Source organism: Halichoerus grypus, chromosome 11 (genome assembly GCF_964656455.1).
Source record: "Halichoerus grypus chromosome 11, mHalGry1.hap1.1, whole genome shotgun sequence".
NCBI classification, from domain to species: Eukaryota; Metazoa; Chordata; class Mammalia; order Carnivora; family Phocidae; genus Halichoerus; species Halichoerus grypus.
Genome location: NC_135722.1, coordinates 27,784,948 through 27,808,710, shown reverse-complemented (window position 1 = coordinate 27,808,710; position 23,763 = coordinate 27,784,948). Strand labels below are relative to the sequence as shown.

The 23,763-nt window shown below is 35.6% G+C and overlaps 1 protein-coding gene across 1 annotated transcript in view; it reads right to left on the bottom strand.

The window, feature by feature from the left end:
* DCDC1 (doublecortin domain containing 1) overlaps positions 1 to 23,763 on the bottom strand; it is a 97,336-nt gene that overhangs the window by 60,714 nt on the left and 12,859 nt on the right. Inside the window, exon 3 of the mRNA XM_036105443.2 lies at positions 12,024 to 12,193. Coding sequence (XP_035961336.2) covers positions 12,024 to 12,187 — 164 coding nt within the window. The 5' untranslated portion in view covers positions 12,188 to 12,193. The remainder of the gene's footprint in view (positions 1 to 12,023; positions 12,194 to 23,763) is intronic.

Here is a 23,763-nt window from a genome sequence, read left to right as displayed (position 1 = left end):
TGCTGGCATATCTTCCCCCTGTCTTCTGGTAAGAGCACTGGAATCCTTTAGGGAAACTCGCATCCTTCTCCCTCCCAACTCCACATGATTCTGGTAGGGTTAGGACAATAAATTATATGAGATTTACCTGGTAAATGGTTAAAAGAATTAAACTAAATTATATGATTTTACCATATTTATTTATTATTGGTTTTTCTCTAGTAATTTATATCAAAAAGGGGGAGAAAAGGTAGTTTTTCATGTGAAAATGTCACTTTTGGCCCACCATCTGTAGTCTTCAGTTTTGATTTGTTCTATCAATGCTGATGACAGGTTTGCACTAGTTCTTATACACTATTAAACTCTTCTTTCTTTTAACAGTTGATGTGTTGCCTAGTCTTTGGGTGTGAGAAGATAATCACAGAACTGTTTGGCAAAGCTAACTTTTCCTACAAAGGGAATTAAACCCATACACATGGTTTGTTAAATTAATGCTGGAAATGAGGGTGTTAGGACCATTCAGCTCAAACACACTTGGGTTTCAGGTGACTGAGCTTGTTACTAGTTACTACAGAAACTTAAAAAAGAAAATAAAACCACTCCAGCAGGGCACAAAGAGAAGGCCATTCACTGCTCTTCAGAATATACTAGTGACTTAAAAACAACTCCCGTAGAAGTGATTATTATTGTAATAGCATTGTCTGGGAACAGATGGTAGCTATACTTGCGGTGAGCATAACATAATATATAAACTTATCCAATCACTATGTTGTACACCTGAAACTAACATAACATTATGTGTTAACTACACTCAACTTAAAAAACTAAAAAACAAGGACTGCTGTCTGGCTCAGTGATTCTTGATCCCCAGGTCGTGAGTTCAAACCCCACATTGGGCATCAAGCTTACTTAAAAAAAAAAATTACAAAACAACAACAAAAACCACAACTCTAGTAGAGTGCCACATTTTTTGACTCCGCAACCTCATCTATCCTTCTATGCCTAACTGCTTCCTCTTCTTACATCATTATTGCCTAACCTACCTCTGTTCTTCTCAGTCCTCATGGGTTCTGCTAATTCCTCTATGTATCTCCCCATTTCTATACCACACTACTTTCTGATGACTCTCTATGACTTACATTCAATGCCCCCAAAAGTTTAACTGCATCACTACCCAGTTTAGGACACCCTGTTGGATAGAATTCTTAAGCTAGGCAATCTCATAAGCCACTGGCAAGCCTGTGGATGGGAAAGTACCCGTCAGTGGCCCAAAAACTATGGACAGGAGAGCAGGATAATAAGATGAAGAGGGCTTCGAGTAAGATGGACTCTCAGATGCATGCCAAAAGAGGAAAACATACTTGGCAGGGGAATTGCATGGCCTGTCTCCTATACCAAGATAAGCAGAGACACTGCATCGTGTGACTGGAGAGGTGGGCAAAGGAGGTAGCTCTACACTAGGAGCAGTGAACCAGCAGCGCTCTTTAGCTAATAGAACTCTAACGTGTAGACTGTGTTTAAGTCACCATAATTGTAGTCTCTTTATTTGTCTTTCTTTCTCTTATTCTCCTCACCTTTTTTCTTTGAAAGATCCTTTTGCCTCCTCTGCAAATATTTCTTAGAAATCCCATGACATTCAGATTTATTAAAGTGAACTTCCTTCCACCTCCAGATTTATATATATCTTCACATAGCTATCTTCCCCCCAAAGTTTTTGCCTTCTGAGAATTGTACTCTACATTCACATAGTTATCTCATTCACCAAGATAGTTTTTGTCTTTTAATTGAGAATTTGGCCTATAATCTTACAATTTGTTTTCTATTTTTCCTATGTATTCTATGTTCCTTTTCATTCCTTTCTTGTTTTCTCTCAGATTAAATAACATCTTTTTTATTATTTCATTTTCATTTCTATTAGGTTGAATGTCCTACATTGTTTAACCTTACTTTTTATGGAAACACTAGCTATTACAATATGAATCTTAGTCTTGTTAAAGATTAATTTAATTACTAATTAATTACTTTCTGGACAAGGCAAGAACCTTAGAACACATCATACCCATTTATTGCTGCTTCCTTGGGCTGGTGGTCTATATTTTCTTATTCCATTTTTCCATGGGTAGGTGTATCTATCTTTCATGTCTCCTGATTTTATGCAGGGAACTCAGCTCCAAAATTCTGCTTGCCAGGACTTGAGGCTTTACATCCTGTCCTCCCTGTGCTTCTTATAAATAATAATTACATAAAATTTACATTATAATTCATTTTATTTTATTTTATTTAAGATTTTATTTATTTATTTGACAGAGAGATAGACAGAGCCAGAGAGCACAAGCAGAGGGAATGGCAGAGGGAGAGAGAGAAGCAGGCTCTGCATTAAGCCGGGAGCCTGATGTGGGACTCGATTCCAGGACCCTGGGATCATGACCTGAGCCGAAGGCAGACGCTTAACCATCTGAGCCACCCAGGTGCCCTACAATTTATTTTAAAATCTAGATTTTGTTACAACTGTTTTTTATAAAATTTGATAAGCTGAATGGCAGTTTTCTTGGACTTTGTTTTTCCCAAATGATACTGAATTTAGTTTAATACTAAGGTCACTTTTATTTATTGGCTTATCTTTATTCTCTATGGATGGGTGTAGGAATACCATGTGGATTCCTAAACCAATGTTTTAGGAAATGATCCTTTATCATAAAAAATAACCTCACTTTGTCCTCACTTACTGTTGAGGCTATCTACCACATTCTGGAACCTGAGCTAATTTTATAACACAGATTTTCTTTTTAACATTTCTATGTCAGTCTTATTATCTTGTCCTGGAAGTCTATGATGTGTCTCTACTATAAATCTTTTATTATATCTGTAAAAGATCCACATATATACAGATCTCAAATTGTTCCTTCTTTGGTAAGATTTCTATGCTACCCTTGTTTTTTTTTTTTTTTTAAGATTTTATTTATTGATTTGACACAGAGAGAGCACAAGCAGGGGGGAGCTGCAGGCAGAGGGAGAGGGAGAAGCAGGCTCCCTGCTGAGCAGGGAGCCCGATGCTGGGCTCAATCCCAGGTCCCTGGGATCATGACCAGAGCCAGGGGGCAGACGATTAACTGACTGAGCCACCCAGGTGCCCTTCTATGCTGCCCTTGTATATAGAAATGCATTTCCTTCCTGTGCATTCACATTTGCCCTGGTAGATTTGATAGCTGGAATCACTATACTTCATTGATTATGTCCTCCATCTAAAATGCTAGGCCTCAATTTCTGTCAAATATTCTAATTCATCACTGTATTATTTACTCTTTTACCACTGGTAAAAAGCATTTTTTTTTCCCAGCCTAAAACCTAAATTATACTATATTAGGTTGGTACAAGAATATCAATCACACTACTTCAAAAATATAACTTCTTAAAAAATATCTGTTATCTATCTATCTATCTATCATCATCTATCTATCTCTATTAGTTTCCTATTGTTGGGCAACAAATTACCACAAACTTAGTGGTTTACAACAATACCTATTTATTATTACATGGTTTCCCTGGGTCAAGAGTCCGGGGAAAACTTAGCAGGACCCTCTGCTCAGGATCTCATAAAACTGAAATCAAGATGTCAGTGGGGCTACAGTCTCATCTGATGCTCACAGTCTTTTTTCCAAGGTCATTCACGTTTTGCCAGAATTTAGTTCCTTATAGCTGTAGAATTTATGGTGACTATCATCTTCCTTGAGGCCAACAGAAACTCACCTTTTTGATTTTTCTGTTTCTGACCTCTAAATTTTCATTTAAGAGTTGATCTGATTCAACTAGGATAATTTCCCATTTAACTCAAAGACAATTAATTACATACTTTAACTACAACTGCAAAAATCTCTTGTACCTTATCATGTGACCTCATTATGGGAGTGACATCCTATCATATTCACAATCCTACCCACACTCAAGAGGAGGCAATTATACCAGCCATATACACCAGGAAGTGGGAATCTTGGGGGCCATATTAAATTTCTGCCTACCATAATTATGCAGTTTTCATTATCCATTTTTTATGCCAAATTTAGATTCTGATCTGAGGTAAATTTTCTGGAAAATTTAAATATAAGTACGTAAGATTGAGTTTTGTTATCATTCAGTACTGAGGATATTTAAAGAGTATGTCACAGATTTTGATGACAAATTCAAAGAGGAACTAAAAAAATGCTTTGAGAAATGGCATTTTTATTAGAATAAATTACTTCCTAAAGAGAGTATTTTAAAGGAGGAGATATTCACTTGGATGTAAAAGTTCTCATATGTTTCCTTTAAACAACATCAGCAACATTACTTCTGAATTAGTTTATTTTCAGGTATTGGAAAACACTATTCAAGAACAAAAATTGTGATGAGATGTGTCTACATATATTAAACTATGTATAAATATATATATATATATATTTTTTTTTTTTTAAAGATTTCACCCATTCATTTGACAGAGAGAGAGAGAGCACAGTAGGTAGAGTGCAGGCAGGGGGGAGAGGGAGAAGCAGACTCCCTGCCAAGCAGGGAGCCTGATGTGGGGCTCGATCCCAGGACCCCTGGATCACAACCCAAGCCGAAGGCAGACACTTAACCGACCGGGCCACTCAGGCACCCCAAACTATGTATATTTTTAAGGATTTTATGTGTGCTTAGATGAAGATGAAATAAAACATGTCAAAATTTAACCTTAAAGCAGTATGAATAAAAACTATCAGTTAATTAAAAACTATATACTTTAGGTAAATGAATTTTTTTTTAAAGATTTTATTTATTTATTTGAGAGGTAGGTAGAGAGAGGTGGGGGAGGGAGTGGGGAGGGAGTGGGGAGGGGCTGAGTGAGAGGGAGAAGCAGATGCCCCACTGAGCAGGGGAGCCCAACACGGGGCTTGATCCCAGAAACCCGAGACCATAACCTGAGTTGAAGGCAGACACTTAACCAACTGAGCAACCCAGGTGCCCTGGTAAATGAATCTTTTAAACAATTTCTTTACATGATATAATGGATATGATAAGTCACAGAACTACAAAGCTCAAAGGTACATTAGTAGATTACGCTTTTATCCTTTTCTCAAACACGACTATACCTCGTCTACATATCAGCTTATCATAATCCAAAAGATTATCAAGGATAGAGCCTATACATTGTAGAATTTGTAGCCCCCTTGATAGTCTAGACTACTGTTTAATTATGCTTTACTTTTTGTAATTTTTGTTAAATCTGATGTACAATTTTTACTTCACAAGTTAACAACTAAATAAAGATCTGAGGTCCAAAAGTCTAAGAAAATATGCTCAGAAAGTAGTACAGAAAATTATAAGACTATGATAAGATTTAAGGGTATAACTCTAGTTTTGACAAGAACAATTTTTCTTCTCATTTCTCTGCTTTAATAGCATTAGTGGGTCTTAGTGGCTTTTTATAGAAATTTGAGGAAAACTAATAAAATCATACTTGTCAATCTCCTATTCAAGGAATTCTACCAGTTGGTCCTGCTCATTGCTCCTCTGTAATATCTTTCAGCTATAATTACACCACATTGCCTTCATTAGTTCTTACCAGTCATTTGCCAATGGGTTTCATTCAGCTGATCTATACCCATTACTGTACATCTTTCAATAAGCAGGTATTTAATAAATATTAATCTAAACTCAGTGGTTACATTTTCTAGAACTCCTTCCATAATAACAATAATTGTCTAGTGGAAGAGAGAAATGTTATACAAATAGTCACGCATATAAACTTACAATTATTAACTGTGATTAGTACTGTGAAGGAAAGTCCTGGGTACTATGAGGGAGAAATTCAGAGGTTAGCAGAATAGAGGAGGCCTCAACAATGCTGCTCAAACTGACAAGACACATGAGAGGAGTTAAGCCTACTAAATCCTAATCATTCCTTATTTCTAAATCATCCCCCCAAGGTCCTATATGAACTAATGTACTAGTTTGCATATTGAAATGTTTGCTTTGTGATTTGCTTTGTAGTTTCACATGATTTTATATCTCACTCTGCAAGGGTAAGGTCTTTGTTTTGTATCTTTTATACTTCTACTAGAACTCAACCAGTAATTGATATGCAGGATTTATTCTTTGATAATTATGACATCATGCCAAAATGTGTCACAAAAATGCCACCGACAAACACAATTTTAGAAGTAAAATATAATAAAGCCAAACCCAAGAGTTATGTCAGGTAATATTTATTCAACAGTTTTTCCATTGATTTTTTCTTTAAAGAAAAGCCTCAGTTATATTTGAGGATTCATCCTCTTTATATGCCCATGGTAGGTATCCCCTGATTAGCTCCAGTGGGTAAATCCTCAGTGTCTAACACCAATGGTGGTAATTATATTTCCTTTGTCCCTTGCAGGTTAAGTAATCACCTTGTGATCCAAATTTGGCCAATGAGACATAAGGCCAAGTCATCGGGGGAAAGGTTTTTTGCCCTAATAAAAAGAAATATAGGAATGCCTGACTGGCTCAGTCAGTAGAGCATGCGACTCTTGATATGGGGGTTGTGAGTTAGAGCCCCATATTGGGTGTAGAGATTACTTAAAAAAATCTTTAAAAAAAAGAGAGAGAGATAAGTGATCAAATATCCATTTTCTTTAGTTGGACGTTGTTGAGTGAACATGTAATGAGCCATCTTGCAAGTAGGAGGAGTCATACCCAAGGATCTAGCCAATATTCTGAGGATGGCAGAGGGAAGGAGCCAAAGAGCCAGGCTCCTTGAAAATACTGCTGAACCACTGAATTTAACCCTAGAATTGCCCTGCATCTGTTATGTAAGATAATGAATTCTTCCTCATTTTCTTCATTTTTAAAGTCATTTTCAGTTGAGTTTTCTGTTACTTTGTGCTAATAGTATTCTAACATACAATCAGTTCTTGAATCACACTTGCTTTACTTTTTGTTTTATTCAAAATCTTTACTAATTTTATAATGGGCTAAAGTATAAACTACTATGGTATTTTCTAAACATTTTACTTTTACTTAATCAGGAACATTTCACCAGAAACTTCAGCATAAGCATAAAAATGACAGAGTTTTTTATTTCCCTGCTCTTTGAAACACAAAGCATGCTTGGTGAATTTAGATTTCTATGGAAGAAATCTGCATGTGGCTAATAATTCTATTCATAAGTAGGAAGTGTGGCTACTTTGACAGATAATGGCTCAATAACAAACATGCAGGTCTAAGTCATCACACAGTTTAGATATGAATTCAACAGCAGAATAATGACAGTTGCCAAGGATTTGTACTTGCTGTCGCTTCATACCAGTGTTGGCTGTCAAAATGTCTCTTTTTCTTATACAGAAGCCATAGATTTTTTTATGGATAGCAATTACTTACAATATACAATGAAGTACATCAAATCTAACAACCACTCTTTAGCCCCTCATTACTTGGTAGTCTCTTTGTTAAATGTAGTCAACCATTTTCATCTAAATTATTTATTTATACTGTATATTTGACAAGCATATCTTTCTTGCTTTATATTCGTATGGCATTTAAACCTTCACGAAGAGTTATGTTTTTTTTTTAATATTGTCATTTGTAAAACTTATCTTTATCCTATTACCATTTTAATGGTAATTAAACGCTCTAATTGGAATAAATACAAATAAGAAAATGTAAACATAAGGGAAAATAACCCTAAGTACATTCAATAATAAATCACCAGCTTAAAATACTGAAATGCAACTGATAAAAGAAATAACCCCACATATGTTTGGTGAATGTAACCTGCTATAAAATCTCTGGAGTACATAAAGCACAAAAATTTCATTAAACTTCATCAGAACCTTTTTCCAACTTGATGAAATGAATAACCTAAAGATATAAATAACTTTCTACAATTACTAGATAAAATGTGATTTAAACATCATAGAAAGTAAATAACAGAAGTGATAATAATAAAACTGAAAAATTCCCCCCAAATTTTATTTCCAATAGCAGAAGAAATTGTATTTCTAGTTTGGCCTAGAAATTTAGGTAAGGGTATCCCAATTGCAGCACAATTTCCAGTTATTTTATAACACATACTATGTCAAATTTTTACTTAGAACTTGATGATTGAATAATAAACAATGTGTTATGTTCAAGCCACATATATACCCTCTAGGAGCTATTCAACGTTTGTTAAATTGAACTTTTTTACTTTTACAGAAGGAAATTCTAAACAAGAAGAGCAAGTTCCCTGGGTAAAGGACCCATTTGAGTATAGTATCATCCCACCCAAAGGAAGAAAAGAATATTTGTGCTTATGCAAAATACAAAGGAATAAAAACAAGGTACCTCTTAAATCTAAAACTGGAGGAGGTTACAGATACCATATACAACGTTTCCAGAGGAAATGTAAATCTTCCAAAGGAAACAATATAGTCTTTTAACATTTTAAAAGGAAATAATACATTAATCTTTAGATCTGTAGAGATTTTGTTTTTGAAAAAAATTTTTGAAAAAAGTTATGAACTACGCCAAATGTAATTTGTTGGGAATGAAGGTAGAGCACTGAAGGTGTTTCCTTGCTTCCTTCACTGCTGCTGTCTTCCCTCACTCCCTTCTGCTGCCCATTCCATGCTGGGAATGGACTGCTCGTCTTTGGAATGATGAAATTGCTAAACTTAAACTGTCACTGGAAAAGGAAATGTGACCAAATTTTTCTATTTAAAAAAGAATCTAAGATTCATTCCAATTAAAAATAGCCAAGATCCAGGGCACCTGGCTGGCTCAGTCAGTAAAGCATGAGACTCTTGATCTCAGGCTCGTGAGTTCAAGCCCCATGTTAGGCACAGAGATTACCTAAAAAAAAGAAGTAAAAAAATATCCAAGATAACTAAAATGACATAAAAAAGTGAATGAATGGTTTAGGTGCTATTCGTCTCCTTGAAAGCAAGATTTGTCTGTGAAAAAGCAACCCATATAATATATAACAAAAAGTTGTTGGTGATTCACTTTTAAAACTGATTTAAGTCCTGGGGCACCTGGGTGGCCCAGTCGTTAGGCGTCTGCCTTCGGCTCGGGTCATGGTCCCAGGGTCCTGGGATCGAGCCCCGCGTTGGGCTCCCTGCTCAGTGGGAAGCCTGCTTCTCCCTCTCCCACTCCCCCTGCTTGTGTTCCCTTTCTCCCTGTCTCTCTCTGTCTGTGTCAAAATAAATAAATAAAATCTTGTAAAAATTTAAAAAAAAAACTGATTTAAGTCCTTATTTAATGTACTAAAAATAATTTCTCCCACAGGGAACTAAAAGAGTTGGCAACACACTCAGCTGCAAGCAGGATTAAAAAATACTGTTAACTTTCTATTGTAAAAATCATGAAATTACATCCTTTGATGATCATCAGCTAAAAATCATTAAAATACTTTATGCGTGGGGTAGAAAGAGATACTAATTTTTTACAACATTCTCTTAATTTTAAAATGCAATTGTAATTTAGAAATCTTCTACTCAGCATTTGGAAATACCTTCTATAAATATGACAGAACTGTCCATAGATACCTGTTATCAATAAATAATTAATTCTGCCATCCATGTCTCAAAGGCTGGTGCCCTGTTCCAGGTCACCTGGGAATACATCAGACTATAGCTAGGTAGGAAAAGTTTCCTACTGTGCTGCTTTCCTGGAAATAGCCATAGGAATTAGGCTAGATATTTCCAGTTATCTGACCTCCTAGTGGTAAGTCATAAAATGCGAGGATCAGACCTTCTTTGGCACAATACGTTGAACTCATTTACACTGTTGGTGATTAGTTTTCTTGCTGGGGGAAGGAACGTGGCACAGCAGTTTTCACTCTATTACAAACAAGTACAACAGAGTGACAAAGGAAAAACATTGAAAGAACACAAGAGAGAGGAGAAGAGTGGATAATGTGAATACAATATAGAATAAATTAATAGCACTGGGTAATAACATGAGAATAAAGTGACCAGTCATTGTATGGCTTGCAATGAATGGATTTAATACATGTGGGCATATTTTGTAAAACGTACAGTGTGTTTAGTGAAAAGAAACATAATCTCTTGTGATATAAGTAAAGGAAAAACAAATTGACTATATTTTAATAATTATTTCTCATAAAAAGATCACAAAGACGTTGGAAGAAAGGTGGCAAGGAAAACAAGAATGAGACAAGAAAAGTTTTAACCTCAATCAGGGGGAAATGTCTTTACTTATAGAGAAAATTGCCTCTCTCTGATAATCCTATTAATGCCAACCATTAGCCTTTATGAACCTGACCCCTTACAGGTTGAAACTCATCATTTTCTTTTTCATGAAAGTAAAAGATCTCTGGGCATTATCTTTGACTTTCCATTCAATTACCAAGAAAATGTTTACTTTATTTTCTAGATGCATCATAATCAAAGTTGATGGTAACAGGTAATAGTGGCAAAAAAGAAGTCAGGATTCAGACAAAGAAATATGAGTAGCACATTGAAACAAACTATAAAAAAACAGATGATAGGAAGGTGTCACATGAAAAGAAAGACTGACATTAAAAAAAGGACGAATAAGGCCAGAGTTAAAAAGAATCAGAATCAAAGAAAGAAAATGAGAAGAAAGCAGAAACCGTATAAATGAAATTATAGTTAACTCTAACAAAAAAATAATCTAAAAATACACAAAAGATAGTTGGAATAAAAAGCACTATTTTAAAAAGGAAAGTTGATAAAAATAAATTCTAAAGGGAATAAAAATGTGTAAATACACATTATATTAGCAATGGCATTTGTAGAAAGGAATACTTAAAAATCTTATTTAGAAATTGTTTTCCATTGTCTTATTGGAAAGAACACTTTCATGAACAACTTACATCTCTACAGTATAACTATACTGGGTAATGATGTTCTAAAAAATTATCTAGGCATATAGCTAGTACACTGGGTAAATAACCTCAGACACTGCTAATATGGACTCAGAGGTCAGAGGAATAAAGCAAAACAAAAATTAGCTAAAAGTCTAGATTTCACTTTCACCTAAATTTACTAACAAACAAAACGCTTTAAGATATAAATGTAACCTGGCATTTTTATAAGAGATTAACATAATTCTTAATTTATTAATATTTTCTTTAATGCTCTTATAGTATATGTTTTCTATCTAATGTTAAGACTATGACATCACATTTAGCCATCCCATAGTTGATCAAAACCTGATAGGGGTGCCCAGGTGGCACCACAGTTGGTTAAGCATCCAACTCTTGGTTTCGGCTCAGGTCATGATCTCAGGGTTGTGAGACTGAACCCTGCATCAGGCTTTGTGCTGGGCATGGAGTCTGCTTGGGATTCTTTCCCTTTCCCTCAGGCCCTCCCCCACCTCCTCCACCCCCTCCCGGTGTGCTCTCTCTAAAATAAATAAATAAATCTTAAAACACACACACAAACACACACACACACACACACACCTGGCAGATACTTTTTCATCCTTTCACTTTCTAATGGAGAAAAAAACACAGGAAAAATACCTCTGTCTCCTCTGCTTTGCATTTCTGAGAAGTGTGGTAGGATATAGCAGTTAAAAGTTCTGGCTGTGGAGTTAGATCCACATGGGTTCAAACCATATGTTCTCTACCTACAAGCTCTGTGATCTTGGTCAAGTTAATTAACCTATCTAGGTCTTTGTTTCTTCCTTGGTAAAATGGAAATGTTTAAATACTACCTGCCTTATATTCCCCCCAAGGTTGTTTGGAGAACTAAATAGATACAATGCAGGTTAAGTGCTTAGCATGGTGACTGGCATAGAGCAAGTATTATCTGCCCTGCCATTATCATTTTTATCATTATGCTACTGTCCAAGTCAAACTCCAGGGATAATTTCTGTTTATTGCATCATCTACCTTTTTTCTTCCCATAGAATAAAAGAAATTGAAGGGCTCTAATCCAGGCAACAACCTTCGTAGCCCATCATATCTCCAAGTTATTATTGACATCATCTCCACAAAATATTGAGCATTTACACAGACAACTTTCTGTAAGCACTTTATCTCCTTCAGGATTCAGTTTAAGCTGCTGAAATAATATTCTTACCTTGGTAAATCTTCTGAAATACATTTATAAGTTGGGTGAATGGTATTTCCACTGAAGGTGCCTTCAGCGTTGCTCTGCGGTGATACCTCCATGGCGTTAGTCAAGGGTGATAAAGAAGACTGAGAAAGTGATGCTCCATGATCATCTGTTTCTCTTTTTGCCATTTTCAGCTAAAAATGAGGAAGAATTTTATTTAATTTAAAAGATAAAACTCTCCAGGGTTATAAATTGAGGCTGGGCATTAATCACAATTTATTTCTCATCATGTTCTAGACTATGCAGCAGTTGCTAAATGTGAGATCTCATGATTAAAAAAAAAAAAAACAGAGATGAAAGCCTAAAGGAAGACAAAAGTATGAATCTAAGTCTTTGAACGGTATAATCCTGGGGCACCTGGCTGGCTCAGCCGGTAGATCATACCATTCTTGATTTGTGAGTTTGAGCTTCATGTTGGGTGTAGAGGTTACTTTTTTTTTTGAGAGAGAGAGAGAGAGAGAAGAGCAGAGGGAGAGGGACAAGAAGATGCGGGGCTCGATCCCCCGATCCTGAGATCATGACCTGAGCTGAAACCAAGAGTCTGATGTTTAACTGACTGAGCCACCCAGGGGCCCCAGGAATGCAATTTTAAATAGGTTTGTCAGCATAGGCCTCATTGAGGTGATAAAATCTTGGCAAAGACTTGGAAGAGGGTCTTTGTTGTCTGCAGTTGAATCTAATCCCGAAACTCCTGATACTCCTAGAACTAAACTGCTTTCCAGAAAAGCAAGTTAGCTAGTTAGCAAGTTGCTAAACTTATTGTTAACTAAGCATATGGAAGAATGAAAGAACTATAATATAATTTAAACTCACAAGTATTATGGAGAAATACATACCTATAATACATAAGATCATGTCTTTCTCTCCCACTTTCTAGCTATGGGACCATGAGTATTATAGCCTTTCTGTGCTTTAATCCTCCCATTTGCAAAACTGGTTATCTACATGGTTATAAGGATTAAATAAATAAAATGGTGAACATGAAAGCATCCGGCACGGTGCTTGGCATATGGTAGACATTCATGAAGTGTTAGGTGAATCTGAATCTATATCAAAAAAAGAAAATGTATCTCTTTCTCCATACTTTAATAAGGAAAGGTGCTATTCTTTGCCCAGCACTCCTCTGGTATTCCAATTGAAGACCAAAGGGCTGTTGGCTTTCACACTACCCCTCTCCCTTTAAGCTTCTCACAGAGGAGGAACAAGGTTCTCTCAGGCTTCTATAACAACCACTGCTTGTTCAGGTCCTTCATAGGTTGAATCTTCCTAATTGAGGAATGCTTATAAGTGAAAAACTCTAGCTGTGTACAGCAAGGCAAAATTACATGATTACAAAGTAAATCACCTTGCAGAATGAAATCGTTTGACTGCCCTGGTGTGTTTATTATATAGTCCAATTATTAAAAACTAAGAAAATTTGCATCAAACTATAACTCTTGAAATATAGAAATAGTTTTACTTTTTACTTATGCATGATTACAATCCTAATCGTCACTAAAAGAGGCAATCATTTTTTTTTTAATTAGGACTTACTTTATTTTGTTTAAAAAAGGAGTTTTCAAAATTAATGCATACTTTTCTAAAGTAATTAATTCTAAAGTATTACTATCTTCAGTATTATTATAATTATCTAAAGTATTATTAAAGAATAATCCAAAAATACAAAATAGTATATTATATACAGCAAAAGCTGTACCTACAATTCCCTTTAAAAGAGGCAATCATTTGAGTGATGGTATAGTTTTACTTTCCACGTAAAATAGTTTCAGGATGCTTTTTGGTGGAATGAATTATATAAGTGTGAAATCACTACCATTATTAAATGCAATATTTCTTCTATAATGTTACTATAAAAACAGTGTTATCCTCACTAAAAGTAGAACATATAATAGGTTAAGTAGAATATGCAGAATAGAATAAGTTTGCAGATATCAATCATGCACATTACTAATTAAATGAAAACTAATTGTTAATTAGAGATTAAAGAAATAAAAATGTGTTAATTTTAATTTGACTGACACTACTATGGTATTTTAGCCAAGTACAGGTAAAGGCACTGCCTTATGTTTAATAACACATGCATAGTTTATTTACTGACACACTGAAAAACCACTATTTTTTTTACTTCCATCTCTTAATCATTTTACATGAATAGGAGCTCTCACTCATGCCCACCCCTAGATCTGCTCTTCCACCCTTTTTTTAAAAAAGGCATTCAAGCACACAGTGGTTATAGGCCTGGACTCCGGAGCCAGAGTGTCTGGGATTACATCCCCACTGCCCACTTACTAGCTGTGACACTTTGGACAAGTCACATAACATCTTTCTGCATCAGTTTCTTCATTTGTAAGAAAGGGTTAAGAATAGTAGCCACTTCATAAAGTTGATGTGCTCACACATAGCGGTAAAATGTGTCAGCTACAGAAGAGAAAAGGCTTGATGGTCTTCAGGTTGGGGTACTAACTACCAATAATAAAACAGTACATGGGGCTTTCCAAGGGGCAAGTAAGTGTGGATAGTTATAAGCAAATCAATGTCCAGATCCTTGCCTTCCATATATATGCTTTCTTAAAGAAAGCCTAAAAAAGACTTTCAAGCATAAAAGATAAAATTCTGTAGAAGAAATGCAGGGGAAATAAAAGTTTGCGGAGAGGGGCGCCTGGGTGGCTCAGTTGGTTAAGTGTCTGCCTTCAGCTCAGGTCATGATCCCAGGGTCCTGGGATCGAGTCCTGCATTGGGCTCCCTGCTCAGTGGGAGTCTGCTTCTCCCTCTGTCCCTCACACTGCTCCTGAGCTCTCTCTCTCTCAAATAAATAAAATCTTAAAAAAAAAAAAGAAAGAAACAGCTGTACTTTAAAACTAACCTATGAGAAAAAAGATGTAAGCCCGCACATGCATAAGTGCCACGTCATCCCCTACCCAAAAATGTACCCAGGTCTCTAGATCTAACTTCTAGTTTGTGAGAAATACTGGAGGTAGAAAAACGTGTTAAATGACATGACACTGAAAATAAAGATGGAGAAATGTTACAGGTGAAAAGAGACTAAGAATTATATCAACCAAACACAATTCATAAACCTTGTTTAGATCCCAATTTGAACAAACTTTTTTTTTTTAGATTTTATTTATTTGACAGAGAGAGAGACAGCAAGAGAGGGAACACAAGCAGGGGGAGTGGGAGAGGGAGAAGCAGGCTTCCTGCAGAGCAGGGAGCCCAATGCGGGGCTTGATCCCAGGATTCTGGGATCATGACCTGAGCCAAAGGCAGACGCTTAACGACTGAGCCACCCAGGCACCCCAAACAAACTAACTTTAATAAGACAAATTTTTGAGGCAATTGTTGACATTTGAACACAAACTGGGTATTATAGATACTAAGGAAATTATTTTATTGGGTATGAATAAATGGTATTGTTATATTATCTGTTAAAAATTTATTGGGCATATTTGTCTTCATAAGTTATTTGCTATTGGGTACAACACTCAGTTTTGGATATTATGGGTAATGGTATTATGGCAAATAGGGGTGCCTGTGTGGCTCTGTTGATTAGGCATCTGAATCTTGATTACAGCTGGGGTCGTGATCTCAGGGTTGTGGGATTGAGCCCATGTCAGGCTCTGCTTGTGCTCTCTCGCCCTTCCTCTACATAAATAAATAAATAAATAAAATCTTAAAAAAATAATGGCAAATAAAATAACAATTTTATGCTTGTGATTTAAAAAAATATATTATCTGTTAGAAATACAAACCAAAGTGGTTTTTTTTTTAAAGATTTTATTTACTTATTTGAGAGAGAGTGAAAGAGAGTGCGGGCGTGTGAGGGGGAGGGGGAGAGGGAGAGGAGAAGCAGACTCCCCGCTGAGCAGAGCCTGTTGTGAGGCTACATCCCAGGACCCTGGGATCATGACCTGAGCTAAAGGCAGATGATTAACCGACTGAGCCACCCAGATGCTCAACATTTCTTATGAGTGTCATCATCCCATTTGTTTTTTTATCTTGTATAGCAGAATTGAATATTCAAACTCACATTATATGGTGCTTCTAGTGGGCTGGAGATAGAAGGAATAAAGGAAAGCACTCATGTGGCAGAAAGATATAAAGCAAGAAGACAAGAAGTATGGAAATACCATCATCTTAAAAGGCTTCATATCTGGTAATTCCACTACTGGGTATTTACCCAAAGAAGACACTAATTTGAAAAGAAAAAATGAAGCCCTATGTTTATTATAGCAATTATTTACAATAGCCAAAGTATGGAAGTGTCCATCCATAGGTGAATGGATAAAAATCTATCCATAGATTAATGGATTAAAATATGGAATGGATATTACTTTATATATATATAAAGGAATATTACTCAGCCATAAAAATGAATGAAACCTTGCCATTTGCAACGACATGGATGGACCTAGAGGATATTAATGCTAAGTGAAATCCGTCAGTCAGAGAAAGAAGAACATATGATTTCACTCATATATGGAATTTAAGAAACAAAACAGGGAGGCCTGGATGGCTCAGTCAGTGGAGCATGTGACTCTTGATCTCGGGGTCATGAGTTCAAGCCCCATGTTGAGCATAGAGAGTACTTAAAAGAAAAAAAAAGAAACAAAACAAATGAACAAAGGAAAAAGAGTCAAACAAAAATACAGACTCTTAAATACAGAGAACAAACTGGTGGTTGCCAGAGTGAGGTAGGTGGAAGTATGGGTGAAAGAAATGAAGGGGATTAAAAGTACACTTAACGTGATGAGCACTGAGAAATATATACAACTGTTACATCATTATAATGTAAACCTGAAACTAATCTAACTGTATATTAATTATACTTGAATTAAAAAAAAACATTACTACTTACATTAGCACTCAAAAATGAAATATTGAACTCTGAAACAAATAATACATTATATGTTAAAAAAAAAAAAGAAGAAGATAGCAGGAAGGGAAAAATGAAGGGGGGGAAATTGGAGGGGGACACGATCCATGAGAGACTATGGACTCTGAGAAACAAACTGAGGGTTCTAGAGGGGAGAGGCGTGGGGGCAATGGTTAGCCTGGTGATGGGTATTAAAGAGGGCACATACTGAATGGAGCACTGGGTGTTATACACAAACAATGAATCATGGAACACTACATCAAAAACTAATGATGTAATGTATGGTGATTAACATAACATCATTAAAAAAATGAAATATTGAAGTATAAATCTAATAAAATATGTACAAGATCTATATGAGAAATACCTAAAAAGCCCAGAAATAGATCCACATAAGAATAGACCCACACTTATCTTTGACAAAGGAGCAAAGTCAATACAATGGCATAAAGATAATCTTTTCAACAAGTAGTACTAGAGCAACTGGACATGCACTTGAAAACAAAACAAAAAAAGAATCTAAACACAGACCTCATATCCTTCACAAACATTAGCTCAAAATGAATCAAACTAAATGTAAAACAAAACTATAAAACTCCTAGAATATGAAATAGGGGAAAACATAGATGACCTTGGGTATGGCAATGACTTTTTAGCTATAGCACCAAAGGCACAATCCATGAAAGAAATAATAGAATAGACTACTTCATTAAAATTAAAAACTTCTGGGACACCTGGCTGGCTCAGTCAGTAGAGCATGAGACTCTTGATCTCGGGGTCGTGAGTTCAAGCCCCATGTTAGGTGTACAGGTTACTTAAAAATAAAATTTTTTTTTTTTTAAAGATTTTATTTATTTATTTGACAGAGAGAGACACAGCGAGAGAGGGAACACAAGCAGGGGGAGTGGGAGAGGGAGAAGCAGAATCCCCACTGAGCAGAGAGCCCTATGCGGGGCTCGATCCCAGGACCCTGAGATCATGACCTGAGCCTAAGGCAGACGCTTAACAACTGAGCCACCCAGACACCCCTAAAAATAAAATCTTAAAAAAAATTAAAACTTCTGCTCACTAAAAGACAGCATCAAGAGAAGGAGAAGACAAGCCACAAACTGGGAGAGAATATTTACAAAAGGTATATCTGATAAACGACTGTTATCCAAAATATAAAAATCACTCTTAAAACTCAAGCAATAAGAAAACAAACAACCTGATTAAAAGGGGTCCAAGACTTTGAACCTGACCAAATAAGATATACAGATGGCAAATAAGCATATGAAAAGATGCTCCACATCATATGACATCAGGGAAATGCGAACTACACCAACACTGAGGTTCCTCTACGCACCTAGTAGAATGACCAAAATCCACAACACTGACAACACCAAATACTGACAAGAACGTGGAGGAACAGGAATTCTCATTCATTGCTGGTGAGAATGCAAAAATGAATCAGCCACTTTGGAAGACAGTTTGGTGGTTTCTTAGAAAAGTAAACATACTTTTACCACATGATTCAGCAATCGTGCTTCTTGGTATCTATTAAAGGATTTGAAAACTTATGTCCACACAAAAAACCTGCACCTGGATGTTGATAGCAGCTTTACTCATAATTTGCTAAATTTTGAAAGCAACTAAGATGTTCTGAATTCAGTGGGTAAATGAAAAACTATGAAATGATATATTGAGCACTGGGTGTTATATGCAACTGATGAATCACTAAATGCTACCTCTGAAACTAATACTATATATTAACTAAATTGAATTTAAATTAAAAAATTAAAAAAAATTTTAATTAAAAAACAAGTAATAAAAATTAAATAAAATAAATGAGCTACTATGTCATGAAAAGACATGGAGGGACCTTACTATTAAGTGAAAGAAGCCAATCTGAAAAGTCCATGTACTCTATGATTCTAACTACATGACATTCTGGAAAAGGCAAAACTGTGGAGCCATTAAAATGATCAGTGGTTGTTAGGGGCATGGGGAGGTAGGAATAAATAGAGCACAGAAGATTTTTATGGTAGTGAAAATATCCTATATGAAACCATAATGATGGATACATTTGTCCAAGCCCTTAGAATACACAATGCGAAGAGTGAACCCTATGTAAACTATGGACTCCAGCTGATTATGATGTGTCAATGCAGGTTTATCAATTGTAACGAATATACCTCTGGTGGAGGATATTGACAATGGGGGTGACTATGTATGTGTGGGGGTAGGGGTTTTATGGGAAATCTCCATACCTTTCCTTCAATTTTGCCATGAATCTTAAACTGCTCTAAAAAATTAAAGCCTTAATTTTAAAAAAGGCTTCAGGTCATTGTTCTCTAGTTTCCAGCAGAGATAGCTTGTACATATTTGATGAACCAAGCATCAGAGCTAACCTCCAAAGGCCAGTCCCAAGCAATGCATATTTGGAAATCCTTAGGTAGAGCTCTTGGCTATATTTCACCTAGTCAGAACGTATATCTGTCCACTGAGGACTACTGTAGCATTCTAGCAGTGGAATACCTTACTTCTTGTCACCTGATTTGGCCTCATTGATTTAATTTCCATTAACTTCTCCCCAATGCTGAAACAATGTCTCTGTACCACAGTGGAAGTCATTATACTTTGTGGTTGCTCTCAGGTTGCCCTCAGGTATATTAAAATACTGTCAAGATATTGATCTTATTAGGAGACGTGTGGAAGGCTACCTTTTCAGATATCTTACTTTGTAAAGGCTCATCTCCCACACAGTTTGTCCAAAAGGCTGATTACTCAATTCACTGAAGGAAGACACTTGATTTCTTCATGAAATGTACCTTTTTGGTGTTGTATAAACATGTAAAATATGTATTAATCACCTAGATTGCTAATTATTATTAAAATGACATTTTCAGCAATAGAAATATAGCTTACTGTGGAACAGTCTATTTTTCTAATTTTATAATAGTTGTATTTCAGAGGAAACCTGTTTTATCAAAATTTGTTTTATAAAAATAATTGTTCAATTGGGAAAAAAAGTTGGAGGGTTAAGTACTCGAGTCCCAGACTCTCAAGTAAGTTATTTTTCCTGCTGGAATGTTTTGTTCTAATAGCAATAATTATACAACTATACAAACTAAATGTACTAGGATAAATCCAGCCATCCAGGTTTTGCCTTATTCTATGCTACCAGAACTATGGTTAGCAGAACAGTTCTTGCATATTCTTATTACTTTATTATCCTGTCACCCATTGTTATGATAAATCAAGTTTACTTAAACATAAAGAAGGCATCTGTGTGGTCTTCCATATGTGTTCTCCCTAAAACCACTTTGCTAATTCCTGATCCCACCATTATTCCATTCAAACCATCAAATATTTATTAAGTACTAACTATTCCCAGACTTTAAACAGACAATGAATTCAATGTTGAACAAGACAACATTACTTCTCCATTAGCTAAATTTTCATTAATGAATATAAACAAAATTTTAATTAACTTGTCCTATTAAAAACAATTTGATGATAATTGGAGTTATTACTGAAATACCCATATTAAGATTAGAGAAAAAAGTCTAAAAAAAGAAAAGTCTCTCATAATCTCTTACCCTTGGAGTTAGCCACTATTATAATTTTTGAATATTTGTTTTCAGGCTTTCATCTATGATTTTACAGAGATACAATCTTTTCTTTTTTTTTAAGATTTATTTGTTTATTTGAGAGAGAGAGAGAGAGCATGTGAGTGAGCACGAGCACGGGGAGGGGCAGAGGAAGAGAATCTTCAAGCCAACTCCCCTCTGAGCATGGAGCCCAACATGAGGCTGGATCTCATGACCCAGGAGATCATGACCTGAGTCAAAACGAAGAGTTGGACGCTTAACCAACTAAGCCACCTAGGCGCCCTGAGATATAGTCTTTTCTTTCTTTCTTTATTTTTTTTTAAAGATTTTATTTATTTATTTGACAGAGAGAGAGAGTGAGCACACAAGCAGGGGGATTGGCAGGCAGAGGGAGAGGGATAAGCAGGCTCCCTGCCAAGCAGGGAAACCAATGTAGGGCTCGATCCCTGGACCCTGGGATCATGACCTGAGCAGAAGGCAGACACCTAACCGACCAAGCCACCCAGGCAACTCTATAATCTTTTCTTTAAACAAAGTGTGACCATATTAAATATATAGTTTATATACACTTGTGTTCACTGAATGAGAATATTTTTATGTTATTAAATACTTGTTGAAAATATAATTTTTTATTATTTTTTAAATATCCTAGCTAGTTGCTCCAAATGCTTCCTATTGTAAATAAAGCTGTGGTTCCCATGCACCTTTGACCGTACCACAGAAAAGTTCCTAACTAAAAGAAATTTTAGAAGTTAAATTCCCAGATCAAAGTGTGTGAACAATTTTAAGGCTGTTGATGTGTATTTCCAAATTGGATTTCTTTTTAGAAATGTACCGATTTCTGGGGCGCCTGAGTGGGTCAGTCATTGGGCGTCTGCCTTCGGCTCAGGTCACGATCCCAGGGTCCTGGGATCGAGCCCCGCATCGGGCTCCCTGCTCGGCGGGAAGCCTGGTTCTCCCTCTCCCACTCCCCCTGCTTGTGTTCCTTCTCTTGCTGTGTCTCTCTCTGTCAAATAAATAAATAAAATCTTTAAAAAAAAAAAAAGAAATGTACTGATTTCTAAAGCTACCAAAAAATAGCATATGAACACCCATATAGCAGTACCCATTACTAGAATAAAATATTATCTCTTTATCAGACCAATTGTAGAGTTATTTTCTAACTGGTAGTGAAAATTTAATTTTTAAAACTATCATTATTTAAATTTTTCATCATATTAATACTCGAGGAATATTAAGGGATAATCAGAGAGATTTTTATGGACTATAAATTATTTTTAATTCTACTTAGAAGCCATTCATTTAAAAGAAGAAATTCCTAAAATATAAAACATATATGTTAAACTTCTAGATATTTTAAAGATAACTGAGTTCAAAATATCTAATTAGCCCAATACCCCCTTTCCCATATACTTATGAGAACATATCCAATTATCTTCAAAAAGGCAATTAAAATTACTATTAATAATCTTAATACTAGGACATGTTATAATTCATTTGATAATTACATTTCCCACAAAGATACTGTCAACATAAACTGTGAAACTGCAGATCCATCCTGTTTACAAGTATCAGAGACAATATGCTCACTATTCTGTTGTACTTAAATGTTGTATTGCAGTTTTTCTTAACAGGTAATACGTGACATGAAACATGTCTGATTTTATGCTTCATAACTTCCATTCTGATGTTTAACATTAAGAAATTATATTTATGTATCACACATGTCAGAAAATAATTTAAATAAACTAAGAAAAATAATAACAACCATGCCTTTCATTTCACATGCAAAATATAAATCTTTTACTCATAGATATCAAAGAACCATCTGTAATCAGAAATGCAAACCATTTATATTTTCTGATTTATGTAGCTAACATTAAATATCTAAGTGTTCTTGTTTTATATTTTCAGAAATTTATGAATCAAAATATTAAGTCATAAAAATAAAAATCAAGAGACTACCTTTTAAGATTGACTCATGAGGGTTTTTTTGGTTTGTTTTTTTAAAGATTTTATTTATTTATTTGACAGAGAGAGAGACACAGCAAGAGGGGGAACACAAGCAGGGGGAGTGGGAGAGGGAGAAGTAGGCTTCCCCCTGAGCAGGGAGCCCGATGTGGGGCTTGATCCTAGGACCCTGGGATCATAACCTGAGCCGAAGGCAGACGCTTAATGATTGAGGCACCCAGGGCCCGACTCATGAGTTTTAAAAATTCATTGTTCTAGGGGCTCTTGGGTGGCTCAGTTGGTTAAGCATCTGCCTTCGGCTCAGGTCATGATCCCAGGGGCCTGGGATGGAGCCCTGCATGGAGCCCAACATAGCATCGGGCTCCCTGCTCGGTGGGGAGCCTGCTTCTCTCTCTCTCCCTCTGCCATTCCCCCTGCATGCGCTCTCTGGCTCTATCTCTCTGTCAAATAAATAAATAAAATCTTTTTTAAAAATTCATTATTTCTATTCTTTATTCTGATTTTTATAACAAGGAAAAAAATGTAATTATTTTGATTTTAAAAACATACACTGGAAAATGTGCCATTTAAACCAGGCTGAAGTTTACATTATTTATTGCTATTTTTCTTAAAAAATATGCATTAGAATAAATATTTTTCTAAGCTTCAAAATAAATACAGTACATGGTTCTGGCATATTTATTTTTTTTGAAGAGGTGCTCTGAATCTTAGACAACATAAATACTAGGCAGTGTGGTGGTTGCCATAGTAACAAATAAATAGCATAAAAATACGTTCCATTTTTCAAATGTATACACTTTTTTCATAAATATGCATATTTTATAGGTAAAGGATTATTCAGCTCTTGCTTTACCTTCCCTTTTAGAGAGAGAAACATCTAATTCTTTAGAAATAAAAGATTATCATGCAGCAATAGAGTAGGCTCAAAAAAGTTTTAAAATGCCATATGGGAAATCTTAAGGTTTTTATGTCAATTTTCCAAAACGAAGATAGGAAAAAAAACTCCTTTCATTTTAGATTACTTTAATGGTCAGTTCTTAAGGTAAGGATAAAATTGCATAAAATTCTTTTCCTCCCAAGCATGAAATTCCCTTTTATTTTGCATAAGTTTTATTATTGCCATGCATTAAATGTAGCACTTGACCATGGAAAGCTGAAAGCTCTGTTGATCACAAAGAAGCCCAAGAAGTTTAATACTAACCTATGAGCTACTACGTGAATAAATGATCTGAAAATATTTATGCCAATGTGCTAAATTGGATTTCAA